This window comes from Mus caroli, chromosome 1 (assembly GCF_900094665.2).
Source record: "Mus caroli chromosome 1, CAROLI_EIJ_v1.1, whole genome shotgun sequence".
NCBI classification, from domain to species: domain Eukaryota; kingdom Metazoa; phylum Chordata; class Mammalia; order Rodentia; family Muridae; genus Mus; species Mus caroli.
The window spans coordinates 161,209,597-161,234,486 of record NC_034570.1 but is presented as its reverse complement, the minus strand read 5'-3'; the positions used below and the strand labels follow the sequence as shown (position 1 = coordinate 161,234,486).

General features: G+C 45.3%; 1 protein-coding gene and 1 pseudogene across 3 annotated transcripts; one reads left to right on the top strand and one right to left on the bottom strand.

The window, feature by feature from the left end:
• Positions 1–1,657: 1,657 nt before the first annotated feature.
• LOC110301048 lies at positions 1,658–2,686 on the bottom strand (annotated as a pseudogene). The gene has a single exon (XR_003837219.1). The product of XR_003837219.1 is annotated as a ubiquitin-conjugating enzyme E2 J2 pseudogene (transcript).
• A 3,236-nt stretch (positions 2,687–5,922) lies between these two features.
• On the top strand, positions 5,923–22,432 carry LOC110299221 (low affinity immunoglobulin gamma Fc region receptor II). 2 transcript variants are annotated; one of them, XM_021168877.2, is made up of 8 exons: positions 5,923–6,132; positions 12,469–12,489; positions 13,737–13,991; positions 15,299–15,553; positions 16,175–16,297; positions 18,612–18,752; positions 20,925–20,962; positions 21,058–22,432. In XM_021168877.2, exons 1-8 carry the CDS (start codon positions 6,030–6,032, stop codon positions 21,142–21,144), a joined length of 1,023 nt encoding a protein of 340 aa, XP_021024536.1. In that variant the 5' UTR covers positions 5,923–6,029; the 3' UTR covers positions 21,145–22,432. The 2 variants fall into 2 exon arrangements, with proteins under 2 accessions (XP_021024536.1, XP_021024527.1); XM_021168868.2 differs by lacking the exon at positions 18,612–18,752 and having other exon boundaries at positions 5,926–6,132; positions 21,058–21,592.
• Positions 22,433–24,890: the final 2,458 nt, after the last annotated feature.

Sequence of the window (24,890 nt, the reverse complement as noted above, 5' to 3'; positions counted from 1 at the left end):
TTTCACTTCTTGGTGCCTCTTTAATACTCAAACCATCCCTTTCTCAGCTTGCTATGCTTGTTTAAAATGCTCTTCATGTGGCTTAACCAGAGAAGTCTATGGTGGGCATTTCTGAGACTTCTTTTGTCAGTGCAATTAATCTGAGTCTCTTCACCTCAGACTCAGGCAGACTCTTCAGGCAAGTGCAAAAATTGGCTACATTTTTTTTTCACCAAAATACCACAAAAAACAGTATCTAGGCCACATACTGAAATTAATCTCCACTGAAACCTCTTGAGCCAGATCTGCCCAACTCAAATCACTCACAGCAACAAAGTCCTCCATATTCCTACTAGGATGGCCCATTAAGTCCCACTTAAAGCATTCCACTATTTTCCAAATCCAAAGTCCCAGCATCCACATTCTTCAAAACAAAAGCATGGTCAGGCCTATCACAGCAATACCCCCGTCCCTGGAACCAACTTCTGTCTTAGGGTTTTACTGCTGTGAACCCTATGACCAAGGCAAGTCTTAAAAGGAACACTTAATTGGGGTTGGCTTACAGGTTCAGAGGCTCAGTCAATTATCATCAAGGCAGGAGCGTGGCAGGGTCCAGGCAGGCATGGTGCAGGAGGAGTTGAGAGTTCTACATCTTCATCAGGAGGCTGCTAGCAGAACACTGGCTTCCAGGCAGCTAGAATGAGAGACTTATAACCCACACCCACAGTGACACACCTACTCCAACGGGGCCACACCTTCTAATCATGCCGCTCCCTGGGCCAATCTTATACAAACCACCATCATCTTGGTGTTTCGTTGCATCTATAGAAACCCTAGTGAAGATAGAGTCAGTGCGAGAGTTCACAAACACAGACTCAAAGGTTCCTGAAGACTTTGGAAAGCTGCCTGAACGCTATAGTCAGCACAAAGCTTTAATACTCAACACAGCTGGCTTTGTGCTCTGACTCTGTCCCTTAGGGTCATCTAGCCTGAAACGAACTATTTTAACTTCTTTGAAGTGAAGTTTCTTCCTGTGCAAATTGAGCATGACCTGGGATTGTTGTAATCAGGTAAGTTGAGAGCCTGCTTCACAGGCTTACATAATTACATAATTACATTTTGTTTCTTAGTATGTTAACTATATACTGTTCTTATGTTTCCTTTTCTTTTGGTCTTTTATTTTATTTTTTTGGATAGGCATTAAAGTTTTATTTTATTTTATTTTATTAAGATTTAATTAATTAATTTATTTATTTATTTATTATGTGGAAGTACACTGTAGCTGTCTTCAGACACTCCAGAAGAGGGAGTCAGATCTCATTACAGGTGGTTGTGAGCCACCACGTGGTTGCTGGGATTTGAACTTCGGACCTTCGGAAAAGCAGTCGGGTGCTCTTACCCACTGAGCCATCTCACCAGCCCAAAGTTTTATATTTTTAAGTGACCAAATCTAATAAAATGAAAAACAAAACAAAACAAAACAAAACAAACAAAACAGGTTTACTAAACAGGTTCAAAAGACAACACAGGAGAGAAGCAGTAAAGCCAAAGCATGAGTGGCACCATCCACGTCAACCTCAAGAGGGAGTTGAGAACCTCCAGTCTCCTCCAGATTACATTTTGGTTTTTGCTTTCTTTTTAAGGTTTTTAAAAAGTGAAGCCCAGGAGTCCAGCAGGCCACCCTGTGCTCAGCAGCATGTCCATCACGCCTGCATCAAGCTCTGGCCCCTGTGTCCCTCAGCAGCAACTGTAGGTTGTGGCTTGTGAACCTCACTCCTGTGCTATGCTTCTCAGCATGTACTTGACCGTGTAGGCAAAGGCTGCAAACCCAACTATAACAAACAAGTTCGCCAAAACGTTGCCCAGGAGTCCATGATGCCTGTTGGCCTGTGGGAACCCAGAGAGGTTCGGGCCAGCAGCAGGTGCGTGCCCATTGAGGAGCTGGACCCCATGCTGGCCACGGTGCAACTCCCTGTCAGGAACCATGTCTGGCAAAGGAAGATTCTGGGGCCTGTTACTTAGTTCATCTTGTGCTTTCTGTTTCTGTTTAATTTCCTCCACAACTTCAGGAAATAATTCACAAAAGACTTTATCTTTTAAATTAAACACTAGACTCTGTGCTGCCAGCTCTTTTTTCGTGAAGTCCGATGTCTCTATGCTCCCCACGGTGGGGCCTTTCTCCCCCATAAAGCTCAGGAGCCCTGTTAGAATGGTGGAGACGGACCACACTGGATTCCATGTATCTGGGTGGAAATCTGTGATGGAGAGACACAGCCTTGTGTTGCACCTAAATCTTCCATTGGGGGTTATCATGTAAATACTAGGAGGCTTAAATGGAAATTCTCTGGGAAAAATTAGTTTTCCATGATAATAGCCACCTTCATAAGGAGTCATCCCAGGGCCTCGGACAACATAATGCCATTCAAGAATATTTGAAGGGAGGGGCTCTGCACAGATGTAAGGCACTGGGTCTTTCTTAATTCGAAGGTAGTCCTGCTTCAACCTTTGTGTTGCTGTTGTTGGAGCTCTCTTATTGCTGTTATTGCTCATCTTTCTGGCAGAATCAAGGGCTTTTGCCTGATGCATCCATGAATGCTCACACCAGGAACAAGGTTACAGTCCAGCATGGCCAAGAAATGCTTCCAGAAAGCATTGTCCCCAAGTTCTTAGCTTCAGAAGCCATGTGGGCCAGAGAGCTCAACTTGCCCAGCACAGGTTCAGAGGTTCAGTTCATTAGCATCAAGGTGGGAGCATGGCAGCATCCAGGCAGAGGTGGGGCTGGAGGAGCTGAGAGTTCCACCTCTTGTTCCTAAGGCAGCTAGCAGAAGACTTCTTTTGGTCTTTTAAAAGGGTATATTTTTCTTAACGTCCCAAAGGAGAAAAAGTCAGAGTTTCGGGGGGCAGCATATCACTGGAGTGTGACTTCACTGATCCAACATGACTGAGAAACTTATTCATCTCCCCCCCCAAGATGGACACACTTTATATTATCATTATTACTGCAAAACTCACAAAACCATCCTCTAGTATCCACTCTCTGCCCTTGTAACCCCCCTCCCTCAATAAAAATACACAAACACAAACAAAACAAAGCATAGAAAACGTCTCACAGAGGAAGCTGCGGTGTGCCAGTGTGTCTGTCCCACAATATACCTCTCTGTCCACACATCTTCACTTTCAAATGTTCACGACAGTGAGTCATTGGTCTGGTCTGAGGTCTCTGGCTTCTGTGACACCATCAGTATTGGATCCTTACCACAACTCCGCCTGGTTATCCTGTTGTTGCCATGGAGATCCTGCAGCTTTGGATTAGCAGGACCAGCCCTTTTGCAAGTGCCCTAACAACTCACAGTTCACAGTGCGGGGTGGGGCCGGTTCTGCACATCACCTGGGTAGCTGGTGGCTGCCCAGACCCCAGGACAACCTCATGGTCTCTAGTGGTAATAAGAGCCACAGATACTGACATCGACCCTTGCCCTTGCTTAGCCACCGATCCAGATCCAGACTGGTCCTCAGCAACAGCATGGGCGGGGATTTCATCGTGGCCTCAGGTGGTGGGGCTGGCTTTCCCACAACAGGCTTTGCCTCTCTTCCCTCTAGTCTCCAGTTCCATCTTCCTTTACAGTGCTCAAATGATTCTATTTCTCTTTCTCTCCCATCTGTCCACTACACACTTGCACATTGTAGTGGCTCCCACTCCGGGCAGGGCATGTGGCTGCCGAGCCTCTGGGTGACCTCTGCCTGCACCGCATGGCATAGCTTGGTCTATAGCCTCTCTTAAGGCATGGCAGCAGAGGGCCTATGGCCGGTTCCCCCCTTCTGTACCATGTAGCATGGAGGCAGGCAGGCTTCTGTGTGACTACGGCTGGGTTCTTGAAAGGAATGCTGGGGCTGTGTGGGAGGGGTGGCAAGAGAAGAATGAGACCAAGACAACGTTTCTGATCAAGGCCCGATGTTTCCTTTTTGAGTCTGAACTCTAAAAGGGAGGAAGCCCATCTCCTACTATGCCAGGATCTTGGAAAACAAGCTCAGCCTCTCAGCAGGTAGTGGCATCTTGGAAGAAGCTGCAGATGTGGCAGGACAATAGACTTTACCTAGGTCGGAAGACTCCACCCGAGGTGGGATAGCGGGCTGTAGCATAAACAAGGTCTAAATCAGCCCCCAGCTGTAGCATAAACAAGGTCTAAATCAGCCCGCTCAAGGCTAGGGGAAGGCACACAGAGCCTTCACACAGAGCAGCAGCAGGCAGGTCTGAGGATATCTTCCTTCTCTCACGATGTTCAGCATGGCGGCAGGCAGGACTCTGCAGCCTGTCTGGGCTTTGTGGTAGAGAGCAGATCTCGGGGTCTTTCCCTGCCAAGCACCAGAACTGGGTGGCATGGCGGTTAGCAGGTCTCTGGATGTCTCCCAGGTTTACTTTTTAACCTCTACTGCACAGTCCTGGGTGACACTGCGATGACCTCCTTGTCACTGACCTCCGCACAGCAATCAATGGTCCCAGCTGAAGGAAAATCAGGATGCTCTCTATTCTAATGATGTATTTAAAGTACTGATGTCATTCCATTGCTCTCTTCCCATAGGTTAAAATTCAGATAAGAGCTGGCAGGGGCGGGGCTTGGAGATGAGATGGCACCTGTAGTAAAGTCATAAGGTAGATAGGGTGGAACTGTTGAAGGTTTCTGAAAACCGCAGAGTGTAAGACAGTTTTATAATGTCATTTCCTTTACTATTACAGCTTGCTTCCTGAAAGAGCATTTTGGAAAGAGGCCTCAGAAGAGCTCCTCAAGACAGGTCCCCAAACATTGCATCATCTGAGGATGCTGACAGGAAGCAAGAAAAACAAAAATAGCATCCATCTGTGATACATTCACAGTCCTTTTTTTCCCCCCAAAAACCTCGAGTACAGTTGGTTCTTTACCAGTGAGTTTTAACCACCTTGTTTGGGAGGAATATTTACTAAAGCCTTAAGTCTGTTTTCTTTCACAACCAAGAGAAAATTTCTGCTACCTAGTGGGTAGCAGCAGGCTGTGTTGCTAAGCATCCTACAGTGCACAGAACAAGCCCTCACCAGAGTTATGTGCCATCCTAGCGCTGCATACCTGCAACCTCAGTATCCTGGAGACTAAGGGTGGAAGAACTCAAGCCTGAGGCTACCGTGGGCTACACAGCCGGTTCCAGGCCAGCCTGCATTATACAACAATACACGTCTTTAAAAATGTTGTTTTTCTGCTAAAAGTGTCATTGCTGCAGAAGCTGAGAAACTTTGTTTGAATGGGTAGAAATGTTGATCTTCATTTTACAGACCAGGGAGCCAGATGTTCTCAGAAGTTCTGATGCCCACAACTTGTTCTTACAGCTTGGAACCCTATGATCTGTTATTATGCCATAGCGGTGAGGACAGTAAGTGTTGCAGTGGGGCAGGGGGAGGGATTCAGGACTAGGGCACAGACTGATGCTCGCTAGGTACTTACAGAGGAGCAAGTGGAGAGGAATGTATGTGAAGGATGAGTGTTCTACTGCTGTTCTCACATATGGCCTAGCTTTTGGTCTACAATCCAACAGTGAGCTGGGGATTGTGACAACAGAGAAACCCAGATGGTGGTAAGTGGTTGTGGGTACCTTTATTCAGTTTCTGGAGGAGTCCAGATACCACAGACTGGACCTCCAAGACACTTGCCATCCTCTGTCACTTTTATTGAGGGACACAGACTGAGGCAAATGACTTCTGAGCTGCGTTAGGGTGAAATTTTCCCTCTCTGTACCAGAGGTCCAGGTCAGCTATGGCTCCAGCAGAACATGAAGGGAGTTGTTTCTCAGTGTCTAAAAAATTTTCTGTGATTTGAGCTGAATCCAGTTTATTCTGGTAAGTCCTGAGTCTTCTAATAGAGAACGGATGAAAGGAAAGAGGGTGGAAGGGGAGGAGCCCATGATTAAACAGACCGTTTCTTTTCACTTCCCCATTTGGACTTCAGAATTTTGTCTCTTCTCTGGGTACTATCTGCCAAGCCGGGAGGGAAGCCTGTGCCTGCAGCTGACTCGCTCCAGAGCTGATGGGAATCCAGCCGTTCCTACGGATCCCCATGGAGAGCAACTGGACTGTCCATGTGTTCTCACGGACCTTGTGCCATATGCTACTGTGGACAGCCATGCTAAGTAAGTTGGGACCTCCAGAAGAGAGGCCGGGGAAGGACACCTGGGGTTGGATGAATCAGCCTGGCATAAGAGTCATGTCAGTAAAATCAGGAGTAAGTAGAAGGCTAATAGTTAGAATGTAACAACCTGGTTGGCCTTTGAAACAAAATCAAAGCTGGCAGGAGTTTATGCTGTTTCTTCTTTTCCTGTCTCTTGGTATCACCCTCCCCTCCTCTGATCAAAATCTAGAGTTCTAGACTTGAGTGAGCAATTAAAAGGCCAGTTTCTCTTTGAACTTATGATTCACACAGGACCAAATCTTAGGCAAGATGTCTAGTCCTGCTTAACACAAGGGCTGGGAGAAAGCTCAAGGATGCTTTTGAGGGGTGGCAGTGGACATTCCCTGTGTCCATGAAGCCACTGTCCACCAGAAGAACACCCCACCCCACTTTATTATATAAGGAGAGATGCTGGAGAGATGGCTCAGTGGTTAAGAGCACTGACTGCTCTTCTAAAGGTCCTGAGTTCAAATCCCAGCAACCACATGGTGGCTCACAACCATCTGTAATGAGATCTGATGCCCTCTTCTGTTGTGTCTGAAGACAGCTACAGTGTACTAACATATACTAATAAATAAAGATTTTTTTTTTTAAAAAGGAGAGGTGTAGGAAGGTCGGGGTTGTCCTGGGAACTTGGGTTCAGGGTGTCACAAACATGGGCAAGTCTGGCATTGTCAGTTGTGCGGCCAGAGAAATCTCTCATGCTTCCTTCATTGTGTAGACCATGGGACTTGGTCCTGGCCCTGCTTAGTAAGAAAGTCATGGTCAGGGTCTTAGGCTGAGATGGAGGAAGACTTTTTGGTCCTGGTCTCATCTGTGGGCAGAGGACAGAAACTGATGAGAGAGAGTCTGGGTGATACTCAGTAAGGGAGCCCTATATCAGGAGCAGCATCTTCTAAGCTCAGTTCCTGGGGCATCTACCCATACCTCTGAGAAGAAGGCATACTGGTACCCACCCACCCCAAGTTATATGCTATAACTCATAGTGAAATCTGGTCAGCGCTGAGGGACCTCAGCTGTCCAAATATATATTTACACACACACACACACACAGACACACAGGTATATATATATATACAGGTATATATATATATATTTGATACCGGATAGCTTAGTTTTCACATGGGAAGATCAGTTCTAAAGAGGCAATATGCCTTTCTATTTGTGCTGTACAGCTATCAATCACTTGGTGAAAACTCCCAAGGATGACATTTTCTCCCATTTTCCTTTGGTACATCTCCATTTCCACCCCATTTTTTTTTTCTGGGCCTCCACACTTAGGTAGGACTTCATAACTTCATTCAGTTGTATAATACCCTCTGACTGTGTCTTGGTTGCTCCTGACTTTGGTCCTGAGTAGCTATAGAATCTTCCATCCAGCTATGGGGAGACATGGTGCTTTCTAAGGGCCTTTGGTGGAGGCCTGTTGTCTCCTGATGAAGCTCCAGGACTTCTCTGCTTCTCCCAGTTCCCATTTCTCCCACAGTGGATCGTCCTCAGCCAGGCAACATGCACACTACACTTGGCTTTTACTGCCCATATTTCTGCTGATTCTTAAAGTTGTTTGCGCCAGACACTATTCTGGATTTGGGGTCATATCAGCAAACAAAACTGTTTTCCTGACCTAAAGTACAAGGTCTTTGTCTTCCTTATGGGGAACATTAGACACGAACAGAGTTCTCATTACTGTCTCTTGGGTACAGAATGAAACATGAGTGATAGCTTCCCTCTTCTGCATCTCTTTGCTTTTTTTTTTTTTTTGTTTTTGCTTTGTTTTCTCTTTTTCATGCACTGCACTATCCCCCTTGCCAGTCCTACATGCTCAGGTGTTTTAGCAATTACTTCTCCATCACTAGCTCCCAGACTCATTTGTCCTTCCTTCCTTGGTATACTTTAATTTCCCTGTCTGTTGATCAGATACCTGTATTAGTCAGGGTTCTCTAGAGTCACAGAACTTATGGATAGTCTCTATATAGTAAAAGAATTTATTGATGACTTACAGTCGGCAGCCCAATTCCCAACAATGGTTCAGTCACAGCTGTGAATGGAAGTTCAAGGATCTAGCAGTTACTCAGTCTCACATGGCAAGCAGGCGAAGGAGCAAGAGCTAGACTCCCTTCTTCCAATGTCCTTATATTGTCTCCAGCAGAAGGTGTAGCCCAGATTAAAGGTGTGTTCCACCACACCTTTAATCCCAGATGAAAGGTGTAGCCCAGATTAANAATCTCCTTAAACTCGGAGATTTAATCTTCTGGAATCCAGAGCCACTATGTCTCAAGATCTCCATACCAAGATCCAGATAAGGATCTCCAAGCCTCCAGATAAGGGTCACTGGTGAGCCTTCCAATTCTGGATTGTAGTTCATTCCAAATATAGTCAAGTTGACAACCAAGAATAGCCACTACAGATACCTATAGATTTGTCAGCATAGACACAAATTTTTATTCAAAATTCAAAATAGCATCATTTCCTTACATATTTTCTTATCTTTGTAATATTTCTATTTATATGAGCAAAGCCACCTTTTCTTTTTTTTAGATTTATTTATTTTTATTATATGTAAATACACTGCAGCTGTCTTCAGACACTCCAGAAGAGGGCGCCAGATCTCGTTACGGATGGTTGTGAGCCACCATGTGGTTGCTGGGATTTGAACCTCGGACCTTCAGAAGAGCAGTCGGGTGCTCTTACACACTGAGCCATCTCACCAGCCCAAAGCCACCTTTTCCCTGGGCATCCATGTTTATCAACCTTATGTCTCATTAGATGCCAAGTTTCCACAGTCTTGTCTCTTAGCTTTCCTTCACGTGCGTCTTCTTAGCTTCCTATTGTCAATGCAGATGAGTAAGCAAGGCCACGAGGGAATATGGGTACATTTGATGGAGTTAAAGGATAAATAAGTTAAGGGGACCCACCCACAGTATCTGAGAAATAAAGGCAGGAAGAACTGTAGTTCAAAGCCAACCTGGGCTACATGACAAGTTTGCAGCCAGCCTAGGCTACATGAGACCTTGTCTCAACAATAATAAGTACATCAAGAAAAAGATAAAGGGATTTGCAATTAGGTGATAAATGGGATGTGTGTGCATGTACATGCGTGTGTGTGTGTGTGTGTGTGTGTGTGTGTGTGTATGTGTGTGTGCATGTGAAGGTAAAAGTGGACTTGCAGGTAGACAGCGATGATGAGGTGGTGGTCAGATGATCACAGAGGCTGTACTTGGGCAAATGGAAGAGAAGAGGACTGGAGGGGGATTGTGATGAAGCCTCAGAATTTCATTTTGTGGCCTTTGAAGTTGGTGTGGTTTGGAGCAGTGATGGCAAGGCCTTGAGGTATAGCATGGGGCTATGTGGCTAAACTGTATGAGAGAATATTCACTACAGATCAGGAAGTCAGGGCGTGATGCAGCCAGATGCTGCACAGGCCATTGACACGTGTCCTAGATCACCGGTCACCATCTTTTTCTTACTAATCTCTGGGACTTCCTCTGTCCCAATTAGTCTGACACAGCACTATCAGCTCCAAAGCAAACTTCTCATTGTTTACTGAGCTAAACAGCAAACTTTGGAAATTTGCCTATGATCATTTAAAAGGTAGCCACATGGTATGTCTGGAACTTCACAGATACCTTATCTGGATTGTCACCAATCCTTACAACAATTATGTCGTGGGTATTGCTGTCATCATCTCCATTTATAAGCCAGGGAATCAAGGCAGAGAAAAGTAAAGTTGTCTCTGCAAGGTCACTGAACGTCAGTCATATTACTTTCTTTTCTCATTACTTTGTCAAGACACCAGGCAAAAGCAACGTAAGAAAGGGTTTATTTTGGCATATTTTTTTAGGGCATTGTGGTGGGAAGGCGTGGTGGCACCTTGGCTGACCACCTCACACCCACAGTCAGGAAACAGAGGTGGGTATTAGTACGTAGCTTGCTTCCTTCTCTTCTCTTGTTTATTCAAGCCAGGACCCCAGCCCATTGGATGGAGACATTCATATTCGGGGTGGGTCTTAGCACTATAGCTAAACTTTTCCAGAAACACCTTTGCAGACACAATGAGAGATGTTTCCATGGTGATTCTAAATCTAGTCAAGCTGATGATATAGACTAACCATCACCGTGGTAAAGTCAATGTGTGAATTTTGGGTGCGTTCTTACTTGCTGCTGTTCCAGTTGGCTTTGACAATCCTCCAGAATATGGCCACCACCTCCATTTTCGGCTGCATTCCTCATTATCGGGGTGGTTTTTGTTTGTTTGTTTTTAAACAGACCAAAGAAGCAGTCAGGCTGCAACTTGCTGAGAGTGTTTGCAAGCATCCGTCCATCTTTCTAGGGGAATATTCTTTTTCTGTTTGTCACAATGACAGAACACTTGCAGCTGCATGATGGATATTTCCTCACTTTCTCTGCTAGACTAAACCCAGCCAAGTACAGTGCCCCGAATCCCTTCCTCTGCGGAACTTCCTAGCCTTTGGCCATTCTCTTTTATAAGATGTGGCGGCACAGGACTAGGGATGCAGAGCAGGGTAGATCTCGGGAGGAGAAGGCCAACTTGGTCATTAAAGTTCTAGGCTAGTCAGGGTTATGTAATGAGACTGTGTCAAAACCAAAAGTGTTTTTTTTTTTTTTTGTTTTTGTTTTTTGTTTTTTTTTGCACACATGCGTCTTCTTATCATCAGACTTCAGTGGGGATCAGAGACTTATATCTTTTCTTTTAGGTACACTCTGCGAGGCACAAGGCGGTCAATGCAGTCTCTAGGAATACAAAGGGATGCATTAGCAGGGATTTAAGTGCACATCCTGAGATGTGGGGATGTGGGGATCAGAATCCAGTTTTCTAGACTGCCAGAGAACGCTCTTTCAGGAAACACCCCCTCCTCTTATCCCTGAAAGTTTTCAGACTTGGAAGGCTCTTGCCTTTTTCATCTCAATTGTAAAGTCCCATCATGGACAGGTGCATAAACACACATGTACATGCACACACACATGCACACACATGTACATGCACACACACATGCACATACACATGCATGGGCGCTCATTTATCTCAGGAATACCTTTACTATCATACCCAACAGTGGTGGCACATGTCCATCCTTGTATTTAGCATTCCTGTCCCATGTCCCTTCCCCTCACCATGTGCCATTCTATCGGCTCCCACAGGAAGTCACAGATCTAGTATACTTTTCTTTCAATTTAATTTTTAGTTTTGTGAATGACTATTTTGCCTACATATATGTCTGTGCACCACATGTGTGCCTGGTGCTTGAGGAGTCCAGAAGAGGATGTCAGATCCATGGGAACCGGATGGAATTAGAGATGGTCATGAGCCACCATGAGGGTGTTGGGAATCAAACCCAAGTCCTCTGGAAGAGCAGCCTATGCCCTTAAATGCTGGGCCATCTCTCTAGACCCATGATGCCCTTCTGTAATTTCTTTATCCTACCAAATTTGCCTAGCAGCAAAACCTGGAATACCTAAATCTTTTTTTTTAAGATTTATTTATTTATTCACGTATTTAATTTAATTAGTGTATGTGAGTACATATTGTAGCTGTCTTCAGACACAGTAGAAGAGGGCATCAGATCCCATTACAGATGGTTGTGAGCCACCATGTGGTTGCTGGGACTTGAACTCAGGACCTCTGGAAGAACAATTAGTGCTCTTTAAACAGCTGAGCCATCTCTCTAGCCTGAGATGGGCATATGAAATAAATCACAGGAAAGTCAGTTGTAGGGTAGGGCACAAATGCTCAAAAGACAATAAACAGAGTAAGCTATTAGGTCTTGTATTGCTTAGTGAAAAATCAGGCGGGAGAACACTCTTCTGGTGTGGTCTCTTTGCTGTGTGTGTGCACGTGCGTGTGTGTGTGTGTGTGTGTGTGTGTTCATGAGGGAAATTCTAAGGACATATATACCCAGTGATAACATTTTGTCATGAGTATTTTCTATTTGTCAACAAAGATTATGGACTATCCACAAGATCTATAGTCCCTCCCCATGAGAGAAAAACCCTATTCCCAGGATGGACCTTGGCAAAGTCTGATGTACTAAACCACTAATTCTATGTAAACTTCAACCGGGACCTTAGCAGTCAAAGGTGTTCGGCCCTTTAAAGTGTCACAACACACATGCTAAGGGGAAGGGGCCTAATTATCTCTGAAAGTGTGCTTTATCCAGGAAGTCCCAGGGAAGGGCCATGCCTTGAAGGTTGGGCTGTGGGAATGAGTTGGGGCTCTGGGTCTGGGTAGGCATGTCTCAGTGCAGAAGGCCCTGGTTGATGCTTACTTCCTTTCTTACAGATCTTGTTGCTGGGACTCATGGTAAGTCTTCTTTTTATATCTCCTCACTCTCCTCTTTGTCACCATCTCTTTGTCTGTCTGGAGCTGCTCTGAATGGATCAGCAACCGGGCTCAGTATCAGGTCAGGACCAGGAATGGACCATTGTTCTCAGAAGATGCCCTGCCCTTCTCCCTCTCTCTGCCTGGGAAGGAAGATGGTCAGAAGCCATGGTTAGCTAGGATATCAACTCTTCTAGTCCTGTTAGAGTGAGATGTGGCCAGTTATCACAAACTGTCCTCGTTCTCAACTGCCCTTCACTCTCTTAGTAAAATTGCTAAAAAAAGTTGACCTCAAAGAAGCAGGGAGTGAATGCCCAGAGCCTGAGGAAGTGGAGGAGAGGTAAGGATGAAGACAAAGTGGTTAATGGGCACAGGGGTCGAGTTTGATATGAGGAGTAACTTCTAATGTGCTGTAGCAAGAAGGGCGTCTTAGTTAGGGTTTCTATTTCTGTGTAGAGGCACCATGATTGCAGCAACATTTAATTGAGGAGTTGCTTATAGTTCAGAGGTCCAGTCCATTATCATCATGGCAGGAAGCATGGCAGCATCCAGGCAGACATGGTGCTGGAGGGGTAGCTGCATGTTCTATATCTGGATCTGCAGGCAGCAGGAAGAGAGAGTGACACCGGGCCTGGCTTGAGCATCTGAAACCTCAAAGCCCAACCCAGCGACACACTTCCTCCAAAAGGCCACACCTACTCCAACAAAGCCACACCTCTTAATAGTGCCACTCCCTATAAGTCTATTGGGGCCATTTTCATTCAAACCATCACAAAGGCCTTTTCCCAATTGAGGCTCCCTCCTTTCAGATAACTCTAATTTGTGTGTCAAGTTTATGATACTAGCCAGCACAGAGCTCCATGCCCTGTTCTCCTGATTAGAGATCCATTTGCAACTGAGGGGTGGTGTAGGGGGGAGTGACAGGAGGGATGGAGAAGAGAAACATAAATATATCTTGGTGAGAGATATTTCTGGGGTGTCTCCTTTGCCCCCTCCTATCCTCTCTCTTGCTTTACCCTGCTGAGGATCAATTACACTCCTTGTGATTTCCCTGGGGCTCACAGGATGGAATAAGTAGAAGAATTCAATGGAAGAAGCTTTCTGGGCCTGGTCCCATTCTTGGTGCTCTCAGTAGGAATGCTGGTGCCTTTTTAGCAGAAACTCGGGGCCTGCTTAGGTTCTTGGGGCTTCCTTGCCTCACACTGCCTGCTCTCTCCAAAACTGAGCAGATCTTCCGAAGGCTGTGGTGAAACTTGAGCCCCCGTGGATCCAGGTGCTCAAGGAAGACATGGTGACACTGACATGCAAAGGGACCCACAACCCTGGGAACTCTTCTACCCAGTGGTTCCACAACGGGAGGTCCATCCGGAGCCAGGTCCAAGCCAGCTACACGTTTAAGGCCACAGCCAATGACAGTGGAGAATATCGGTGTCAAATGGAGCGGACCCGTCTCAGCGACCCTGTAGATCTGGGAGTGATTTCTGGTTAGTAAAGGCTGGCCCCGGGAGGAGATGGGATACCAAGAAGTTGGGGGTGGAGTGGGGTGGATCTGCTTACTGCAAAGTTTGCAGGAAACGGGGTGGGCTGGTTTCTGGGAAGCACCACAGGGTGCTGCTTCAAGGGCTTTTTGTCCACCCGTTTCTGCTTTTGCCAGCCCTTGTGCTCAGCGGGCAGTGGAGGGCATGCAAATTCCTGAGAAACTGTGTGAACAGTTGTTTGTTGTGGTAGTCCTGGTTGAGCAAGAGAGTTCAAGAACAGGGGCAGCTGAATGTGGCAGAAAAAGGAAGTCCCTATTTCATAGAAACCCTTCTATTTCATGACACCCAGAAAAATGCCACTAGTATGCAACTGAATCCAAGCCCCGGGGAAGAACTGTGTATACAGAGCTGACTGATGTGTTTAACCTTGAGTTCAGGATTCTTATCTGCTCAGCTGAAGGTGCGGAGACCTCTCCCCAGGAGGTTCTGGGGAGCACTCACCTCTCCCCCTTGCAGTTCCAGCAGGTCCTTGACTTTTTTTTTTTTTCTTCCATCACCTTGTGGGCACTCGACGTGAAAAGCTGTGTCTCGTCCATCTTCATATTTGCAGTATCCAAAACAGGGCCCGGCTTGTTAAATCTTTGCCGAGCAGATCATTGATTTTACAAGGCTCCTGGCAAAGAAGTAGGTTTCCCCTCCGGAAGAACTACCAGGTGCTATTAGCAACTGCTATTGCTGTCGTTCTACGCAGTTCCCGCCTATCACTCGGTCCAGGATTTCCTCACTAGCATACCCACAGCAAGCTAACGATTTGCTCCAACCCTGCTTGGACTGTGGTCCCACCTTTATTACTAATCATTAGAGAAACCGGCAGTTTTGGAGGTTCAAGCTGTTCTTCCATCCCCCGAATGGAAGACTCTGTTATATCTGTTTCACACTTGTCTCCTCTGGCCGACTGAATCCCTTCATCTTTCCTGCCAAGAAGGGAGGAATCACATCCCCATCTCTTGAGTGCGCCCTGCTCTCAGGAGAGGAAGGGGAACACGCGTGCATCTTGGATACCTGTTGTGCACCATGAACTACTGTCACGGTGAAATCTAATCGTGTCTATTTTCACAGATGAAGAAAGTGAGGCCCAGAGCCTTAACTTTCCTGCCCCAAATCGAAGAATCGAAGAGCTCCCAAATGAGGGGAGCTAGAAACAGAGATCGACTGCCTGACGTCAAGCTAAAGTTCTCCCCCTTAGCATATCACATCCCACTAGGAAGAGCGGCCTGATCCTCTGAGTGCTATGGTCCTTTCGTGTCTTTCAGACTGGCTGCTGCTCCAGACCCCTCAGCTGGTGTTTCTGAAAGGGGAAACCATCACGCTAAGGTGCCATAGNTGGAGGAACAAACCACTGAACAGGATCTCGTTCTTCCATAATGAAAAATCCGTGAGGTATAATCACTACAGTAGTAATTTCTCTATCCCAAAAGCCAACCACAGTCACAGTGGGGACTACTACTGCAAAGGAAGTCTAGGAAAGACACCACACCAGTCCAAGCCTGTAACCATCACTGTCCAAGGTAAGTGGACTCTGTCAAGATGTTGGAAAACGAGAAGAGGAGATAAGCAAAGGTTTATATAAACCTACAGTTTATATAGCTCCACATGGAGATGTAGGAGTGCCACAGAGCAAAGCTGAGCTTTGAGGCAAAGGCAAGAGCTATGAAGGCCTTGCCAAGTGATGCCAAGTGGGCTCGGGCCAGAGTTCCTCACTTGCAGGCGGTGGGTGACAAGGCTGCTGGGCAGCAGAGCCTTGTTGTTGCTACATAGATACTTTATGCTCCTAGACATTCCTAAGAGCTGAAGTTTAACTTCTTGTCTCTCATGTAACAGCTGTTCACTCTTGAAAACTGTTCTAGATAGTGGTAGTACGAGCAACTCTGGGAGGCGTCAGATCCATCCTCCCTGCCACCTCTGACGGCTGTCCCTTCTGCTACTACACTGTTACCAGTGTGCCTTCATTAGTTTGGTTTAAGGTTTGTGGGGAGGCATGAGTCTGTCCACTAAAGCTATGCATATGAGGTCTTAGGGAAATGTATTACACCTATGACTGACCAGACACAGTGACTGGGCATAGGATTGGAGGAGGGATGGATTCATGGAGAGTACTTAATACCTGTCCTCATGTCTGTCTTCTCCAGGGCCCAAGTCCAGCAGGTCTTTACCAGTATTGACAATTGTGGCTGCTGTCACTGGGATTGCTGTTGCAGCCATTGTTATTATCCTAGTATCCTTGATCTATCTCAAGAAAAAGCAGGTTCCAGGTTGGTGGCTCTCTTTGGTCCCTCTTATTATCAGCTAGCTAGGGGTTAGAGACTCATTTGATTTTGATATTGTCCCATCCTATTCATTCACCTACTTACAAATTTATCTGTTAAGCAAGACTTGAACAAACCTGATGATGTGCCATGACCTGTGCTAGACACTGTAGGCATTGGATTCCATTTCTACCCCCAGCTGGCTCTCAGCATTGTGGGAAATACCAGGCACACCAGTGGGTACTTATAAGAAGGGATTAGAGGCAATGCTAAAGATCTGCTTGTGTCCTGCCAATCCAGGACAGTAATGCAGAAGAACTGAAGTCTGAAGCCAGGGTCAGTGAGATGGTCCAGCCAGTGCAAATGCTTGCAGTTCAAGCCCTGTGATCTTAGTTCAATCTCTGGGATCCAAGTTAAGGTGGAGAGAGAGAGAACTGATCCTACAAGGGTGTCCTCTGACCTTCATAGATGGGTTATGGTGTGTACCACACCCCACCACAGCAATAAATACCTTAAAAGTGTTTTTTCAAAGAGTCTGATGCTAGCTTGGACTGTAGGATAAACTTGAAGCCATCCTGTGTTACACAGAAAGACTCTATCTAAAATATAAAAGAGAGAGGCAAGTCTATAACCCTGTGTGTTTGTCAGCTTTCTGTCAGTATAACGAAGTGCTTCAGATAATCCACCTATGAAGGAAAAACACTGCAAGGCATGGTGGTAAATATATATATATATATATATATATATATATATATATATATTTATATATTTATAAATAAATAAAATATAAATAAAATTATATATATATATAATTTTAGCATTCAGGAAGCCAAGGAGGGTCGCAAGTTCAAGATTCTATCTTAAAATAGCCAAGTAAATAAGTAAGTTTAGTTGAGCACTGTTTTGTTCATTTGGTCCATATTCCCTTGGCCCTATTGCTTTGGGCCTAGCAAAGCTATAATATTCCACGTTCACAACAGGATAAAACTCTCACTTAAGGCCAGTAAGATGAGATCAAGGAAGAGTCTGGGGATCCCACAATCTTCTTCTTCAAGAGCGTGTCCCTAATGACCTAAAGACTTCCCACTAGACCCAAAACACTGAAGTGTCAGCTTCCTCCCAGTTATTCCACCTTGACCAATCACTTAACACATGAGATTTTAATGGACATCTCAGATCTAAATGGTGGCAGGCAGCCTGGCTGGAACAGTTAGAAAATGTTTCATTGGGGAGCCAGTGTGATGTTGTGACTGAAATACACACATGGGGACCAAATTGCTGTGGTCCAAACCTCAACTCACAGCTTACCAGATCTATAATGTTGAGTAAATTACTCAGCCTTTGGGCCCCAGTTTACCAGTCTGGAAATGAACACTATTGGGCCCACCTTACAGGAATATTAGGACAATGAATAAGGCCAAAGCCTTTGTACCAGAACCTCAAAGACAAAAAAGAACACATACATAGAGGTTGGAGAGATGGCTCAGCTGTTAAGAGCACTGACTGTTGCTCCAGAGGAACCAGGTTCAATTCCCAGTACCCACACGACAGGTCATAACTGTAACTCTGGCTCTAAGGGATCTAACACCCTTGCACAGACACAAATGCAGGAAAAACACAGATTCCCATATAGTGAAAATACATCATTAAAAAAAAATACATAAGTATAAGCTGTCACCACTGTGGAGAAGGATGTTTCCGGGGGTAGGCATCAAGGCAAAGTGGAAGAGCATTCTAGGATCTGTGGCCAAGCGTGGAAATGAGGAATGTTGTAGGCAGGTCAATGGAAGCCATTGAAAAAAGGAAAATACTACTACTAACTCATACCTAATACCTCAAAGCACACTCTGCATTGGCTAGTTATGGAAGATTAGTAAATATTGAGATATGCAGAGAGAAAGGTTACACTGTTTTCTTTAGACAGGGTCTTACTTTGTAGCCCTAACTGGTCTGGAATTCACTGTGTAGACCAGGCTGGCCTCAAACTCACAGAGTTCTTCTTGCCTTTGTCTCCTGGGTGCTGGGATTAAAGGTGTGCTCCATTATGCCCAGCCAAAAGATCACACCTTTAAAAGGCTGGACAAACCCAGGAAAGTTGCAGGGGGGTGTTTTATGTCACACCTCTGGGTGTCCTCTTGGGTTAGTCACTATGGGCTGGAGATGTTTCTGGGCAGGGGAGCTGGGAATTGGGGAAGAGAGGTGTTGCTGGTGTGAGGGGAAGGTCTCTGTTGCTTTTAACTCTGTTCCAACCCTGCTCCTTGATCCTGATGGCTCAGGGCTCACCCCATAATCCTACTAACTTCCTGCGTGCCCCTCCTAGCTCTCCCAGGAAACCCTGATCACAGGGAAATGGGAGAAACCCTTCCCGAGGAAGTAGGTGAGTACAGACAGCCCTCTGGGGGCTCAGTGCCTGTCAGCCCAGGGCCTCCATCTGGACTGGAGCCAACAAGCAGCAGCTCATGTGAGTTCAGTGGGAGTGCAGGAGAGGGAGGAGCTGTGGGAGAAGGCTGGGGCTCAAATCTCTTGGTCAGTTCTGAGTCTAACTCTTGGGCCTAAGGAAGATCTCACTAGAGATGAGAAGAGATAGGTTGATTCCGGATCGAGGAAGAGGGTGGGCCGTGACTAAACTCTAGTAAAACAAGGAATCCGGACACATTTCCAGTACAGGACTGCAAAGGCATTTGCATCTTTTGGGGGAGATGTGGCAGAGTTCCAAAGGACAGGGTTAGCAGTTGTGAGACAGAGGTCAATGGGGTGGGGGCAGCCTAGGACAAAAGGAGATCTGAGGTTACCCCCGGAGATCTTTTCAGGAAGGTGTCCCTGTGTAGAGGTACTGCTACGCTTAGAACAGCTCAACTTTTAGTAGCATATTGAGAGGAGATTTGAGTTGAGGAAATTTTAGGGGATTGGAGCTATTCATAGGATACTTTGTGGGCACACTGTGGCTCTAATGCCCACTCATGATAGTTTATAAAACATTGGCCTGATCGTTGATCCATGATGATACAACTGAATCTGGAGTAGGTCATTCCCCAAAGTGCGGAAGGAATAAGTGGGTGGATGAGTGGTTTAGATGACCTCTGAACCCTTATATAGTTCCGAGATTTGAAAGCCTGGTGCAGGAGGAAGAATGTAGGAGTGGGAGTTGTCTCATGTAGTTAAAGACAAAGCATAAAGGCTAGTGGAGTTCTCTAGAGGCTTCCATGACAGCAGAACTAGGCAGGAGGAAGGGTTTCATGTAGATTGCATTTCAGGAGGCTGGAGTGTGACTCAGAGCTGAGCCAACAGATAAGAGAGCTTGAGCAAAACAGCGTTCACTTAGCTTGGCTTAGAGCAAGGTCTGCATTCTTCAGCCAGGCTGCATAGATCCATGTCCAGGATCGAACTAGATCTACAAAAAAATCACAACTGGACTCACTTTCTTGTCTGGCTCTGTCTACTCTAGTATAAACACATTTCACAAGGCATTTATGCAGCCTGGCACCTGCACTGGGGGTTTCCCCTGAAGGCATAGTTAGTTAGCTACTGGGATTGCTAAGTAGTATATAAAAGGGAGGAACATGGAGTGCGTTGTGGGGCAGAATTTAGAACATAGCAAATAGGGCTCTTTGTGTTTGGGGAGCAAGTGAAGAGACTGGAGACATTGTCTCAACCTCTTTCTCCTCTTCCAAAAATGAAGGTTTATAGACACTGGGGTTGCTTTTCTTACTGGCAAAGGGAACTTTGGGCAAAAATATAAGAGAACGTGGTGTTTGGGATATTAGAGAAACATCCTTTTCTTCTCTCTCCCATTTCCCCCTCTCTTCCCCTCCCTTTCTCTCTTCTCTTTCTTTCTCCCTCTCTGCGCTCTTTTTCTTTCTTTAAAAAATATTTATTTATTTTATGTATATGAGTACACACCAGAAGAGGGCATCGGATCCCATGACAGATGGTTGTGAGCCACCATGTGGTTTCTGGGAATTGAACTCAGGACCTCTGGAAGAGTAATCAATGCTCTTAACTACTGAGCCATCTCCCCAGCCCCCTCTTTTCCTTCCTTCCTTCCTTCCTTCCTTCCTTCCTTCCTTCCTTCCTTCCTTCCTTCCTTCCTTCCTTCCTTCCTCCCTCCCCCCCCCCCCCCCCCCCCCCCCCCCCCCCCCCCCCCCCTCTCTCTCTCTCTCTCTCTCTCTCTCTCTCTCTCTCTCTCTCTCTCATAGCATACCTACTTCTCCAGTGCTTCAGCAAGAATAAACTGCACTTGTCCAGTGTAGAAACAGCCATCTGAGAAGGCAAACATCTGGGCTTGATTTCACTCTGATCTAAACCCTGATCTCAACCCTTCTGCACTCCATTCTTCATCCTCACAGAGCCTCAGTGCTGCCTAGTCTGCTGCTAGGAAAGTTGAGCAATTTTCTGACAAGGATGTGGCATGTGGTGGGGTTTGTTTCCCTTTGCCAGTATGGCCAGCAGAGAAGGCTGGATTCCACGATGGTCAGGGAAGGAGGCAGTACTGCTTGGCCCAATAGCCTGGGTTGGGGTTGGCAAGCCGTGTCTGGGGTCTTCGCTTTGAGCTTTGGTTTTGCAACCTCAGTAGCAGCCCATCCAGCCCTCTTTCCCAGCAGTGCCCATGCTGATCACTTATTTCCACCCACAGACAATCCTCCTGATCTGGAAGAAGCTGCCAAAACTGAGGTGAGGGAGCCCAGCCCTGTCCTATCCCTCTCCCTGTTCATCTGCTTCCCCACGACCTCTCCGCAGCTCTCATGGCTCGTTTCTGCTTTCCCTAGGCTGAGAATACGATCACCTACTCACTCCTCAAGCATCCCGAAGTCCCGGATGAAGAAACAGAGCATGATTACCAGAACCACATTTAGTCTCCCTTGGGATTAGGAAAAGCAAGCCAGAAAGGCCAGGATCTAGTGTCTCCTGGTCCAAGGGATGCTGTAGATATTAAAGAAAACATCCAGAGTCACTTCTGTGAGTCCTGAAACCAACAGACACTACGAGATTGGTTCCCAATGGTTGACTGTACTAATGACTCCCATAATTTACAACTTTCCAACTCAAGACTCTTCTGCTATAGATCCACACAGCCACTAAAATTAATCAACTTACTGCCGTTAAGAGACTGCAGCAACGTGGGAACTGCTTATATTTCACGCTAAGATAAGGAGAACAATTAATGTTAGGATGCGTCATCTCGGTGATGATAAACCAGACTTGTACCAACCTGTCAAAAGTGATACTTCTTTGTAAGGAACTTCAATTTTTTTATTTTCCTATAAAGGTCACATGTTACTTTAATAGTAAAATGTTATAAAAACAAACCATCTTTCTATTTACTTTTTCAAGGCTGCAATGATTGGAATATAGGCTGAGCTCTCTGCGAGAAGACTCTTGTGGAGATGGGTTAACTTTTCCCTGGGGAGACATAAGAGTCTTAGGTAGAGCCCTCATGACAGACCAAAGTCATATGATTACACTCAAGTCTAGTTTGGTGCACCAGTGTGTTTACCTAGCTTATTTATGAGTGGGGACATGAGTTTAGGGTTCCTTTCAGCGGGGTGGAAGATCTTATAACAGCAGTCTTAGCACCAATGACGTCTTTACAGTCACATAGATGGTCCCCCACCCCCTCTTTAGTTTGTCTCCCTCAAACTCCCAGTCCTGAAGCCTGTGCCTTTAGACCTCCAGGATAATGAGCATGCACTACTATCCAGCACCATACCTGGCCTGGTAGCAGTAGATAGGAGGTAGAGGAGGGGACAGATAGGGATTTGGAGTAGAGGGCCAGTGCCCCTCCCCTTCAAACTGAACATGCTTCCAGTGAACTTGTCTTCTTGTTTCCACTTCCTTCTCTTTTCTCCTATGACAAGCAGAATAATCACTTTGTTATATAACAGGAGTTCTCAGGAAGTCAAACTTTGGATGAAAGCCAGTGGCAACTGAAGGATGACCTTGAACTCCTGATCTTGCTACTTCCACCTCCCAATTGCTCGGATCATATTATGTTTGTATGTTCACAAAAATCACTCAGGCAGCTATTTAAGCTTGCTGTAACCACATGAGTTCAGAGTGTAGACATATAAAGGAAAAAAAAGGGAGAAATTCTCTGTTGTCCTCATTCCCCTTTATTCCTCCTCCTTTTCTTCTTCTTCTTCTTCTTCTTCTTCTTCTTCTTCTTCTTCTTCTTCTTCTTCTTCTTCTTCTTCTTCTTCGTCTTCGTCTTCGTCTTCTTCTTCTTCTTCTTCTCCTCCTCCTCCTCCCTCCCTCTCCTCCTCTTCTTTTCCTCTCTCTCTCTCTCTCTCTCTCTCTCTCTCTCTCTCTCTCTCTCTGCCTCTGTCTCTCTCAAATGAATAACCACTGTTGTAGGTGTTGTGTTGTGTGCATTCAGGGTATATATATTTGATATTGTTTTTAGAAAGCCTATACATGTGATTATATTGTTGACTTATTTTGACTGGGCCTTTCTGGATGTTAATCTAGCTTCAGGCTCATTGAAAGACCCTCTCTCAAAGGATTAAGCAGAGAGAGATAGAGTAGGGTATCAGATGTTTTCCTTTGACCTATGCACACCCACACATAGGCACCCCACACACATGTGTGCCTATGACACACACAAATAAATAATAATAATTTAAAAAAATCACTCCAGAATTTCTGCCTTGAACTCCCTGATAACCAAGCTGTGGTTGCATGGATCCATCCTTGTGTGGATCTTAGTGGTTCAATCCAAACACACGGAACAAATAAGGTTGTCTGACACCAGGGAGACCTCCCGAAGCTCTTGCCTTCCTAATGTGCACCTTTGAGTGTGCCTCATGGAATCGAGTCAGTTCTTTCTCATATCCTCTTTAGCAAGACCCTTCCTGGACACTGCTCTTTGTTTTTATTTTCTCCATGGTACAGTGTAGATAATTATGCATCTCCTTCTTTTATATATTCTAATATATACTAAAATGTAAGCTCATGACAGCCCCATGTTTTCATTTTTCATTAACATAGTCCAGAGACCAGAACAATGCAATAGGTTGTTGAATGAATTAATAAATAAGACTTGCCTCTCATAGTTTCTGGGTTATTTGATATTCTTGCATGCTGGCCAAGTGCTCTACCACTGAGCTCCCCGGTGTTATTTGACGTTCTTGATGCTGTGGCTTGGATTTGTTCCCCTGAAACCATACATTGGAAACAGTCCCCAATGCAAGGGAGGTGGGAGGTGGGGTCTGATGGGAGGTGACTAGCCCACGGCAGAGAGCTGTGGCTTCCTTCTAAAAGGATGAGTTTGCTATCTTTTGGCTCTGTTTCTCCTTCCTGCTCCATTTCCCCCTTCATAACCCATGAAATGACAGGGCAAGAAAGCCTTTACCAGATTCTGGTCCCAGCCTCCAGAATATAAAGAATTATATTAATAATTAATAAAGAATCACCAACTCCCTGAGGGTTTGTCATAGCAACCTGAAAAGGACTTTCTGAATCTCAAGAGGTCAGTGAAAACCTATCTTTCCTTGAAATCTTAGGAAATTTATCTAAAATTCTTACATGCATTGGAAAAGATTTGAACTTAAATAGACTTAGGAGTCCATTTTGAATTTGGTGTAAGGTGAGTACCTGACAATTTTTTCCTGTCTTGAGGCTAGGTATTCCAAGGTTATTCCTTGAGCAAATGATTGGAAATGGTTCAAATATCATTATCAACTCCCACACACGTCTACAACCATGTCCAGTCCTCTTCAGTTGCCTTATTTTATTTGTTTCTTCCCACCTCAGTAGCATACACATTATTATTATTATCATTATTATATTTTGATGTGTAGAAAGCCCTGTTTTCTCTCATTCATTTATTTCAATATTTTCTTGGTTGTTGTTCTCTTCTAGATAGACTTCAGAATTTCACAAACCATAGGGCCCTGGGATAATTGTCTGTGTAGATTACTTGTGTAAGGTTTGACATCTGTGTTATACTGAGACCACCCAAGGTATAGCTTCTTGCTTGTTTGGATAATAGACTTCTCTTATAACATGGCCTTTTAAAAATAGGACATATTAGATGGGCTATGGTGGCACACACCTTTAATCCCAGCACTTGGGAGGCAGAGGCAGGCAGATTTCTGAGTTTGAGGCCAGCCTGGTCTACAAAGTGAGTTTTAGGACAGCCAGGGCTACACAGAGAAACCCTATCTCGAAAAACCAAAAAACGAAAAAAAAAAAAAAAAAGACACATTTTATGTGCATTTGTGTTTTCTTGGGTATTGTATCCATGGAGTTACAGAGAGTAGTGAGCTGCCAAATGGGTGCTGAGAATTGAACCTGGGCCCTTTGGAAGAGCAGCCAGTGCTCTTAACCAGTGAGGCATCTCTCCAACCCCAACATGGCCATGTTTTGCATGAGAGCTTAGACTCCCTTTCCCCCACTCCATATCACTATTACTCTGATTAAAATTTTCTATACTTTTTGAAGACAATTTTGAAAAGGTGTATTTTTTTTTCCTGGTAAATCACACATTTTATTAATTGGCATGCAGCCAGCTGCTGCTTCCTCTCCTTCTTTCTCTTTCTTTCTTCCTTTCTCTCTCCCTCCCTTCCTTTCTCTCTCTCTCTCTCTCTCTCTCTCTCTCTCT